This window comes from Corylus avellana, chromosome ca4 (genome assembly GCF_901000735.1).
Source record: "Corylus avellana chromosome ca4, CavTom2PMs-1.0".
In the NCBI taxonomy this organism is placed as follows: Eukaryota; Viridiplantae; Streptophyta; class Magnoliopsida; order Fagales; family Betulaceae; genus Corylus; species Corylus avellana.
In genome coordinates, this window is record NC_081544.1 from 7,444,432 (window position 1) to 7,456,669 (window position 12,238).

General features: G+C 41.6%; 2 protein-coding genes across 2 annotated transcripts; both read left to right on the top strand.

Moving 5' to 3' along the window:
- Window positions 1–257: 257 nt before the first annotated feature.
- Window positions 258–3,252, top strand: LOC132177980 (probable glycosyltransferase At5g03795). The gene is made up of 5 exons (XM_059590451.1): window positions 258–683; window positions 1,477–1,772; window positions 2,054–2,280; window positions 2,748–2,905; window positions 3,160–3,252. The coding sequence occupies exons 1-5, from the start codon at window positions 258–260 to the stop codon at window positions 3,250–3,252; spliced, it is 1,200 nt and encodes a 399-aa protein (XP_059446434.1).
- A 5,600-nt stretch (window positions 3,253–8,852) lies between these two features.
- Window positions 8,853–10,834, top strand: LOC132177982 (uncharacterized). Its single transcript, XM_059590452.1, has 3 exons — window positions 8,853–9,855; window positions 10,002–10,285; window positions 10,355–10,834. The coding sequence occupies exons 1-3, from the start codon at window positions 8,853–8,855 to the stop codon at window positions 10,832–10,834; spliced, it is 1,767 nt and encodes a 588-aa protein (XP_059446435.1).
- The last annotated feature ends 1,404 nt before the right edge of the window (window positions 10,835–12,238 follow it).

The window sequence follows — 12,238 nt, forward strand, 5'->3', positions numbered from 1 at the left end:
TCCTAAAAGGTTATCAAGTTTGCCAACCCATGGCCCATAGAAGGTGCGGAATTCTGAAGGCCCTCATCTGACGGTCCAGATTCCACTAGACCACTTATATATATAAATAAAACCCAATTTAAATTCCCGCTCCTGTTTCCAAATTCTTGTAACGAACTTAACCAACAGAGAAACCGAACGCTTTCTTTTCCCGCTCAAAAATCCAGGCCTCTGATTGATCACTTTCCCGAGAAAATCAATCCAAGAAAAAACCAACCATGGCCAGAACAAACTCTCTCAGTGCCACTATTTTTAACCATCCGCCATACAGACTGCGTACGAGCATCATCCTTTACTTGCGGTTTATGCGTATCTGCTACGGGATCATCCTAGCGGTCTTCCTCTTCCTCATTTATAAATTCCAACATCAAGCCTCTGCAGGTATCGCCTCTGGCTCCGGGGAGGTGTTTCGCTTTCCGGAGACCCGTTCCACGTACGATCGAATGGAGAATTACTTAAAGATCTACATATACCGGGACAGAGACCCCGGCGCGTACTTTCAGTCGCCGAGGGAGCTGACGGGGATGTACGGGAGCGAGGCCTACTTCTTCAAGAATATAAAGGAGAGTCGCTTCCTCACCACAAATCCTCTTAAGGCTCACCTTTTCTTTATTCCCATTTCTTGGCATCAAATGCGCACCCGGGTACGTACATTAATTTCATCAATTTCATTTTGCAATTTTACAATCTGCACTAAAAACAGTAGGTGCCAGATTTTGAAACATATTTCAAAATCTCATCGCTCAGATTTCGCAATGTTCCATAAATAGAGAATTCTCTGTTTATATATGTATGTGTGTGTAGGTGTATATATATATATATATATATATATATATATATATATATTGTATTGTATTGTTCTAATTAAAGAATGGCAACACTTAATTTTATTCTTGCTTTTCAGAATATGCATATTATATACTCAATTGATTCCGGATGTAATTCAATCTACGGCTTCACAAAATCTCATATTTTGATACTAGTGTTTGAATTGGAGCAGGACATTGTGGTTTGACAACCGAGAGAGATTAATTAGAGAAAAGATAGATGTCATTTTTGAGAAATTCATGTGTGCAATGGTCAACAGTCTGTGTGATTTCTAAGCTAATCCTTTCAATGCTTAGGAGGACCAAAGAAAGAGGAGGGAATCAAATGATGAGTTAGGAAATCACATATTGTTGAGCTTAGTTGGAAATATTTGTGTGGAATCAAATCAGTAATGCTAATTGCAAAATGTCTGTGCGTCCTTATTTATACAAAAAATGTGGTACTTAAATATGCTAACATGAAAAATATATAAGAAATATTCAATTTACAGGCATGTATGCTTTGAAGACTCATTTGTCTTATACAAATTGTAAGTATTTTGGTTAATTCTCGTTTTGAGAGTTTTTCTCTCTTTCTGATATGTGTTTGTGCATACTTTGTGGAATTCAGGGAACATCTTATGAGAAAATGATCACTATAGTTGAGAATTATGTCCAGGGCTTAATCTCAAAGTACCCCTTCTGGAACCGAACTGATGGAGCTAATCACTTTTTTTTGATATGTCATGACATTGGTTTGGAGGTTGCTGAAGGAGTTCCAGTATTTATTAAGAAGAATTTAATTCGACTTGTGTGTCCAGCTACCTATGAAACTCATTCTCTTCCATTCAGAGATATTCCCCTCCCTCCAGTAAATCAATCATTTTCTCATCCACCTGGAGGAAATGACCTCTTTCATGTTAATAGGTAACTTCATCTCTGGGAAGGTTTTCTTAATTGAGGTTCAATGTAGTTTTTATAGTAGTTAGCTGTTGTTCATTGCAGAGATCATTCAGAGGTTCAATATAGTTTTCCAAACAAGTATTTCATACCATGTATTTCAATATAGAATGTACAGATAGAATATTGAAGTGGGTGTTTGTTGCAGTACTACTTGTTATAATGGTTTGAGACTTTGACTTGGGGTTAATTCTAAAGCTTGCTCTCTATCTAATGAAGTCTTCTCTAACACTATGGTATATGTGTAGTCTTCATCCCTGGGCAGGCATTCCCAATTCTAAAATAAGAGCAAGTCTGGAACAACAGTGGAAAGATGTTACCGAACTTGAATCTGAACGTGTGTGGAATGATACTGCTGAAGGATATCTGCTACTTCATGACAAAATTCACAGGACTAAGTTCTGCATATGCCCTCATGGATTCCCAGCCAATACTGCCCTTATAGCAGACTCCATCCGTTATGGATGTATTCCTGGTAACATATCATGCATCTTCCCACGGGGTTCTTTTATGCAATGGCTTTATACATGTTACACTTTTGCATCTGTTATACCATCCACAAGAATGTTTGCTACATATTTTTTCGTTCTCCCTACAAATCAAACTGGTTTCATGCAACATGTTACATAGCACATAGGGGTTTTCTAATTTTTCCAAATTAAGAGTAACACTATTTAGTACATAAAGGATGATTTATGACGTGGTGGAAAAAATTAGTCCTTGAATCACACTTTGTAAAAAACAAAAACTATAGATAAATAAAGGCTGATTTTTACGGCCTCATCATTCAGCTGTATTTCAAACACATACAAAACATGCCAAATCTTCTATGAGGAGATATAATGTATCTTGTTTTCTTCTTCTGCTTTTTTGTTTTCTATTTTCAAAACTAACAAACAACCCAATATGTGTCCATGATGGTGCTTTTATGTCTCTCTGCAGTTATCTTTACAAACTACATGGATTACCCATTCGCTGATACTCTTGACTGGAAAAAATTTTCAATAGTACTGGGCGAGGATGAAGTGATTCAGCTCAAGGACACTCTTAAAGGCATACGAGAAGCTGATTTCACCGTAATGCAAAACAACTTACGCAAGGTAAACTTTATAGCAAATGATTGATTTAATCATTTTTATATGCAAAACAACACATGTTATATTTAATTGAAATGGAATATGAATAACAAAAACAAAGTTTGAACTCAAGACATGATATGTCATGCATGCATTATAACATTGTCCTTTGCTTAGTTCTCTAATTGAGCACCATTGATGTTTCCAACATTGATATGTTTTGAAGGTTGGATTAGAAAGTGAGTTATGTTTGAAAATCTGCTACCTTTGTGAATCAGGTCCAGAAGCACTTCCAATGGAACTCACCTCCACTCAGATACGATGCATTCAACATGGTATTGTACGATCTCAGTGTCCTCACCAATGTTTGACTGCAACTTTTACGAAGCTTTTCTTTTTTTGTCTCTATATTCAACTTCCCTGCTTCAGTATCAAGTAGAAATAGGAGATTATTAACACTTCTGTCACAAAACCTTGAGGAATAAAGTGTTGTATTTTGACCAAATGTATATCTAAAACATTTCTTTTGTCTCATTAAAAGGAATTTTTTAGATAAAGAACTTAACCTCTCAACTTCCATTACTTTTACAATTATCTCATAAAGTTCAAAAACTTTCAATTTAATGTATGAAATTTCTAATTTTTTGCAATTTATAAACAACAATTTCAATTTCTATCTAAACTAATTCTATCTTAACCTAGTTTCAAATTGTTTGTGAATTTGAAATTGAAAACAGAACAAATAAAATTAATAAAAAGATAAATGCTAAGGTTTCAGAATTCGTACTCACCAAATCAAAGCACACATCATTATGTTTGTTCATACATCCAAATTTCAATAAAATCATATGCATGTTCTAATGTTCATAAAATTAACCTATTGAAAGATTCAATGAATCCATCCATTGTACAAATCACAAAACATATCCAACTTAAATCAAAAGCATCTAATGTATCCATTTGATTAACGAAAGACAATGGATATCCAATTTAAATCAAAAAATTCAATGTATCCGTCAGATAAAACACAATGAATATCTAACGTTTTCACAATTTATAAAAAACAATCAATCACAATTTTCTCACATAATTGAATTGAAATGAACATACATTACATTAAATGTCGGAATTGTATGAACAAAACATAAAGATGTGCAAACAAATCAATGGTGAGTCTTCATCTTCAACTTTAGTTGAAGATTTAGCCTCTCATGATAACAGAATCATAAAGAAAACTAAATGAATTCATTAAAATTATAGAACTTACAAAAGAATTCGAGTTCAAAGTGACAAAATGCCTAGAAAACATGAAAACGACAAAGAACAGTGCCCGTGGCGTGTCTCCGTTCATTTACAATGAAAAAAAAATGATATTTATAATGTTATTTTAAGGTTTCAGCGCTGTCAGGTCAGACGAGTGCGCTTGAGCACATACTAGGTGCACTCGATCGCACTTGAGCATGCACTTTTTCCACTTTTGATGCAGGCGTGTGCACACTAATGGTTGGATGATGGGTGCGGGTGCGCTCGATCGCATTAAATGTGCGCTCGAGCTCACTACCGTTCGAAATCAGCCAACTTTTGTGAAATATAACTTCGTAGATCTTTGAACTAACTTTCCAATGACACAAAGATCGATTCACTCTGAGTTCTACAACTCTAGATATGGCCTTTTTAGTGGGACTGTCGAGTGCGAATCATCGCTCGATCCAAATTTGCTACCAATGCTCTCTGATGTGTCTTAAGCCCTAGAATTAATAAAATGAGTTGCATTTTTCCCTTTAAAGCTTTTATATATCTTTTTGCAGTTTGTTGGGTTATGAACTAGCTTACTATTTATTGAGCAGTCCTTGGGCCCAGCCAGAGGAGGCCCAAGTCCGAGACCTACTCAAGTGATCCGAGACGAGACCTACTCATGTTATCCGAGACCACCAATCCAAAGCAACCCCTAGCCGAGACCATAAAGTCCGAGAATAACTCAGGACATTTAAGTCTCGGTAAAGGGAATAACTCTGATATCATAAAAGATTACGAAGTTGATCATCTGATCTCAAGTCGCTTAAATCGTGGAAGAACTAACAGACATGATCTTTTCATTCAAATGTTTGTTCAGCCGATATCAAGGGATAAGATTCCTTAATAAGTGGGAAATCAAATTTCCTCCAATGCCTATAAATACAAGTCATATGATCAAAGCAAAGGTAATCACAACTCTCATAATTTGAGCACTGTAGTTGTTACTATTATCTTTTCCCATTCTGACCTTTTCCCATTCTGACTTAGGCATCGGAGTGCTCACGCCGGCTCACCCCCGGTCACTTCGATCCTTCTTTCTTCTTTGTTGTGCAGTCAAATTGTTCGGGTGTTGGTCCAACTCAAGCTCGGCAAGCGTGCCACGTCATCTTTTGGAAAACTGTGCATCAACAGTTTGGCGCCGTCTGTGGGAACTTCGATTTTCATCAGTTCTCTACTAATCTAAAATGGTGACTACCCGTTCCACTACTGCAGCCTCCAACGTACCACCACCATCCGATCTAGCCGAATTCATGAAGCAGATGTCTGAATCTATGAAGGTTCTGAAAAAGCAGAATGAAGACCTGGCTGCAAGGCTCACAGCTGCTGAGGGCCAGAATAGCCAGAGGGATCAAGAGCGAGCACGAAGGCGTGAAGAACGGCGTGAGAGGGAAAGGCGAACGGAGATTCGTGATGGGAAGCGAACTGCAGGTTCCCATCGCGATGAGGAAGCAAGTTCAGTCCAAGCTAGCCATCATACTACTGTCCAGAATGAGGAGCATCGTGAGCAGCAGAACCCAGAGAGGTCTCAGCATACTAGGCCTCGAAGGGAGCAATTTCAAGGGCGAAATGAGGCCCAGATGAGTGCTGACATGGAAGATTTAAAGAAGAAGTACAAAGAACTAACTCACAAGCTGGCTGAAAAGGATGGAAAAACCCCTGCTTCGGGGCTTATGGATAACACCGACCTGCCTTTCACTGATCGAGTGTTAAGTTTCCCTTTGCCTGAAAACTTCAAGATGCCTTGCGTCAAGGAGTTTAACGGTAGTGGCTACCCTTCTGAACATATGGAAAGCGTCCGTGTTCACTTTTCCCTTCATAGGTTTCCAGATGAAATAGCATGCAGAACCTTTCCTCTTACGCTGGAAGGAGTTGCTCAGGACTGGTTTGCCAGATTGTCTGCCAAGTCGATAGATAGTTTCAAAGAACTGGGAAGTCTCTTTTTAAGCCAATTCCTGGCTACCAAGAAGAGAAGGAAGCACTCGGCTTGCTTACTGTCATTACGTCAAGGGAAAGAAGAAAGCCTGAAGGATTTCATGCATAGGTTCAATAAAGAAAAATTGTTAGTGGATAATCCGGGGGATCAAACGGTATTATCTGCATTATGGCATGGAGTCAGGCCAAACGGGCCTCTAATGGCCGAAGTATCAAAAAGTTCTACAGAAATAACTCTTCCCGAGTTTATCGCCAAAACAGAAGAGTATATTAATCAGGAGGAAATGATTAAGGCTCTCACGAAAGGTCAAGAGGAAGAAGACCGGGAGAGGGAGGATGCCAAAAAGGAGGAGGATGCCAAAAAGGAGCCACCTATAGCGTCCGCTCAGAAGGAAGAAAGGTTGCAGAAGAGAGTAGTAAAGAAGACTGTACCATCAGTCCCAAAGACAGAACCCCGGCGACATCAAGATCGAAGGTTCACACCTTTGAATACCAGGGTCAACGAAGTGTTTATGGAAATCAGAAGAGACCCAGCTTTCAGGTGGCCAAGTAAGTTGTGGGGTGATCCGAGGAAGCGAGATCGGACGAAGTTCTGCGAGTACCACAATGATCACGGACATTTGACGGAAGACTGCATAACCTTGCGGCAAGAAATTGAAACTTTCATTAGAAATGGAAGGCTGGTAAGATTTCTAGCAGGGGAAAGGAACCAAGGAGCGGTGCACCAACAGCCTCTCCTATTAGATGGAAACCGAGCTGAAAGGGCACGGGAGCCGAGACGTGATCGGGATGATGGTCCTAGAGAAGATCCGAGACCCCCTCGGGATCAAGGAGTAGTAGGAGAAATCCATACTATTGCCGGAGGAATAGCTGGTGGAGGACCGTCTAATTCGGCCAGAAAAGCCCATGCTAGGAAGACACAGGCCGAGGAAGTCTTTACAGTGCAGAGACCGTCCAAAGTTGCAAAAAAGGATTCAGTGATCCTTTCTTTCTCTGAAGAGGACGCTAGGGGGTAATGCAGCCCCATGATGATCCGCTAGTAGTAACTGTAACAGTGGCCAACCATATGATCCACAGAATTCTGGTGGACAATGGAAGCTCGGCTGATATACTGTACTGGCCAGTTTTTAAACAAATGGGTATCGATCGTGACAGGATCACACCATTTAGCTCTCCCCTGGTTGGATTTGTAGGAGAGCAGGTCCAGCCGATTGGTCTTATTTCACTCCCTGTAATGGCAGGAACAGCACCTAAGCAAAAAACTGTGATGGTAGATTTTTTAGTTATTGACCGACCAGGTTCCTACAATGCCATTGTCGGTAGACCTGCTTTGAATAAGTTAAAGGCTGTAACTTCGACATACCACTTGATGATGAAGTTCCCGACAGAAGAAGGAGTCGGAGAAGTAAAGGGAGATCAAATCCAGGCGAGAAGATGTTACAATACGTCTCTCAAGAGGGTCTCAGATCCGACTCCTACTGTAATTGGTACAATAGGTGGGAATAACAGGAATGACCCAAAGGGGGAACCTGCTGAACCTCTGGAGGATGTGGTAATAAGTGGAGACAAGACTTTGAAGATTGGGACGCAGCTCAGTCCCAAAGTCCGAGACGGCCTCATCATCTTCCTAAGAAGGAATTTAGAAGTTTTTGCATGGACTCACGAAGACATGCTAGGAATTGATCCTGCAGACATCCTCCACCAGCTAAATGTGGATCCAAGTGTGAAACTAGTAAAGCAAAAAAGAAGAAAGTTCGCCCCTGAACGGAATGTGTCCATAGCAGAAGAAGTAGAGAAGCTTCTCAAGGCTCGTTTCATTGAAGAAGTATATTATCCCGATTGGTTGGCTAATGTAGTATTGGTCAAGAAGTCCAATGGGAAGTGGAGGATGTGCGTGGATTTCACTAACCTCAATAAAGCTTGCCCAAAAGACAGTTTTCCATTACCTCGCATTGATGCATTGGTGGATTCAACAGCTGGATATGGATTACTCAGCTTCATGGACGCCTTCTCTGGCTATAACCAGATATACATGCATCCCGAAGACCGTGAGAAAACTGCGTTCATAACTGACCGAGGCTTGTACTGTTATAAAGTCATGCCCTTCGGTTTGAAGAACGCAGGAGCAACATACCAGAGGCTGGTAAACAAGATGTTCCGAGACCAGATCGGACGCAATATGGAAGTATACGTCGATGACATGCTAGTCAAGAGTGTGCTGCCACAGGACCACATACTCGACTTGCAAGAGGCGTTCACAACCTTGAAGAAGTACGGGATGAAGTTGAATCCCTCAAAGTGTGCATTCGAAGTTTCATCAGGAAAGTTCCTCGGTTACATGGTATCCAGCCGAGGAATAAAAGCCAATCCTGAAAAAATACAAGCTGTCTTGGATATGCAATCTCCGAGAAACTTGAAACAGCTTCAGCAATTGACAGGAAGGGTGGCGGCATTAAATCGGTTCATTTCACGATCAACCGATAAGTGTCTTCCGTTTTTTAAAGTCTTGCGAAAAACCTTTGAATGGACAGACGAATGCGAAGAAGCCTTCGGACAGCTGAAATAATACCTGATGAGCCCGCCTTTGCTGAGCCATACAATACCTGGGGAGGTACTATATTTGTATTTAGCCGTATCCCGAACGGCTATCAGTGCGGCATTAATTCGAGAAGAAGAGGGAGCTCAAAAGCCCGTATACTTCACAAGTAGGGCTTTGAGAGGCACTAAAGAAAGGTATCCCCAAATGGAAAAATTGGCTTTCGCCTTGGTTATAGCATCCAGGAAGCTCCGACCCTACTTCCAAGCTCATACTATCAGGGTGTTGACTGAATACCCTCTAAAGAAAGTACTAAGAAAGCTAGATCTTTCGGGAAGATTAGCCAATTGGGCTATTGAACTAGGAGAATTCGACATCGAGTTTCTCCCTCGGAATTCTCTCAAGGGCCAGGCACTGGCTGATTTTCCGGCAGAATTCACTAATTTGCCAGACATCACCAGCTGGCCAAGTAATGAGACTTGGGTAATCTACGTAGATGGATCATCTACAAAGAAGCATGGTGGAGCTGAAATAGTAATGATTACTCCCGATGGGGAAGAATTATGTAGTTCATTGAAGTTGAAGTTCAAGACCACAAATAACGAGGCCGAGTACAAGGCAGTTTTGGCAGGACTCGGTTTAGCTCTTGAAATAGGAGCCGAATTTGTAGAAATACGGAGTGACTCCCAAGTCGTTGTAGGACACATTCGAGGGGAATTTGAAGCCAAGGGAGACAAGATGAAGTTGTACTTATCTAAGGTGCAGGATTTGCAAGCTTTATTTAAGAAGTTTAGCATTGTGAAAATTTCGAGACCAGAGAATGAAAAAGCAGACCAGTTGGCCCGAATTGCCTCAACAGCCAGTAAAGAAATTGAATCCGAGACTCCTATCCAAATTCTTCCACAATCATCAGTTACCGAGGCGGTGTCGGTCTCGACAGCCGAGATCATACCTAATTGGCAACTAGAAATCATGGAATACCTGGAAAGAGGAGTACTTCCTTCAGATAGAAAGCTTGCTACCCGGTTGAAGGTGAGAGCCGAAAGGTTTACAATGATAAATGGAGTCCTTTACAAAAGGGGTTTCACGTTGCCACTCTTAAAATGTGTTTCAAAGGATGAAGGAGATTATATCCTTAGAGAGATCCATGAAGGGGTCTGTGGAAGCCATTCTGGGGCCAGAATATTGGCGCATAAAGCAGTCCGAGCAGGTTTTTATTGGCCCAACATTAGTCGAGACTCGGCAGATATAGTCAGGAATTGTGACAAGTGCCAGCGATTCGCGAATATCACTCATCAACCTCCTGAAGACTTGAGTGCAATATCCTCACCCTGGCCCTTCTCCCAATGGGGGTAGATATAGTAGGACCACTGCCTCGGAGCAGGGGAGGTGTGCGGTTTGCAGTTGTTGCTGTAGATTATTTCACTAAGTGGGCAGAGGTTGAAGCCTTAGTAAATATCACAGCCAAAACAATAGAACGATTCTTATGGAAGAACATCATATGTCGGTATGGCATTCCCCATGCTTTTATCACGGATAATGGCAAGCAATTTGACTGCGACTCATTCCGAGCTTGGTGTGCCCAGCTGCGAATAAGGAACTATTACTCGTCTCCAGGGCACCCCCAAGCAAATGGGCAGGTAGAGGCTACCAACAAAACAATTTTCAAGATCTTGAAGAAGAAGCTGGATGATCGGAAAGGAAACTAGGCAGAAGATCTGCCAGAAGTATTGTGCGCATACCGAACGACCAAGAGAATTCCAAACGAAGAGACACCATATGCCTTAGCATTCGGAACTGAGGCAGTCATTCCAGCCGAGGTAGGTTCAGGTAGTTATCGCGTAGAGACCTTCCAATCCGAGACTAATAACGAGGGGTTACAACTGCACTTGGATTTCCTACAAGAGAAGTGGGATCAAGCTCAAGTGGCTATGGCAGCGTATCAGGCAAGAGTGACTCGTTATTTGAACAAAAAGGTCAAGCCTCGGAGCTTCAAAGTTGGAGATATGGTTCTACGTAAAGCTACTTTGGCAACCAAGGACCCGGCTGAGGGAAAGCTAGCTCCTAATTGGGAAGGATATAGGGTGATTGAGTGCAAAAGAGCAGGAGCGTACCACTTGGAAGATTCCAAAGGTAAGGCTCTTTCGAGGCCTTGGAATGCTGAGCACCTTAAAAAGTACTATGTCTAAAATGCTGCGATATGTAATTTGTTTGTCATTTCATTACTTTATTTTAATGAATAAAAGTATCTCGGAGTTATGCAGCATATAAGGTTCATTTGTAACCCAGACTCAGAAACCTCAAAAAAGAACTCTCCGAGACCTAACTCGGAGTAGCATAATAGAACTCTCCGAGACCTAACTCGGAGTAGCATAACTATGGGTAAAAAAAAAAAACCCTAACAAAACTCTCCGAGATTTGACTCAGAGTAGGAATCAAACTCTCCGAGATTTGACTCGGAGTAGGAATCAAACTCTCCGAGATTTGACTCGGAGTAGGAACCAAACTCTCCGAGATTTGACTCGGAGTAGGAACCAAACTCTCCGAGACCTGGCTCGGAGTAGGAATCCGACTCTCCAAGACTTGATTCGTGGGAGCAATTAAACTCTAAGGCTAAACCAAAGTCTCCAAGACATAACTCAGAGAAATATGGTTGTAAGATTCTTTTAATAACCTTAGGCAACAAACAAATATCAAGTTGTCTCTTCAAAATCCATATAAATGCAAAAAACTCATTTCATTAAGAAACTTGAGATATGTACAAAAGCTATCAGATGGTATTACATCATTCTGCCTTAGGGGCAGAAGCAGGATTAATATCGGGAGCCTCGGCAGATACAGACTCGACAGAGTCGGCCTCGGATCGGGTATCATCAGGATCAGGCTCGGCACCTTGGCAATGTTGATCTGAGAAAGGGTCAAAGAAAAATTCTTTGATCCCTGCTGCATCAGGCATTTGTTCTTGGCCTAGGTTGACCAGTTGAGCCATAGCAGCATCCGAACAAGGAATATCCTCGATCTTTACCCTGTTGAGGTCTATCTTTCGGGCTGAGTCTTTAGCCCATTCTCGAAAGGTTTCAAAACTGAGGATGAGCCCGTCGGCCCAAGCAAAATTTAGAACCCATGAGGCAAAAGATAACTGGCGTAAATAATTTGCGGAACGACTTTTAGCCTCCCTCAGTTGAGCCCTCACCTGAACATATTTGCCTTTGAAGAACTTTAGTTTCTCCTCGGCAATCACTTTGGCTTCATTCGCTCTCACCACCAAGTTTTTCTGGCCCAAGATTTCAGCCTGAGCCAACTCTAGCTGATCCGAGACCCCCGTATGCGCTTCTCCCAGCTGGTTCAGGTCTTCTTTTATAATAGAATTGTCTTCCTGGAGTCGGTTTATTTCCGTTTGAAGACCCTCAATCTCAGCTGCCAACTCTGTGGCCTTGGACTCAGCCCTTGCGCGAGCCGCGGCCACCTCGGAAGTTTCGGCCTCCATTATTGACTGCTGTTGGCCCGAGAGCAATAGTTCCTCGTCTTGCTTAGCCACTACCTCCTTTAGCCTGGTATTTTCGGCTTCCAGGTCAGTGACTAAACCTTGGAGG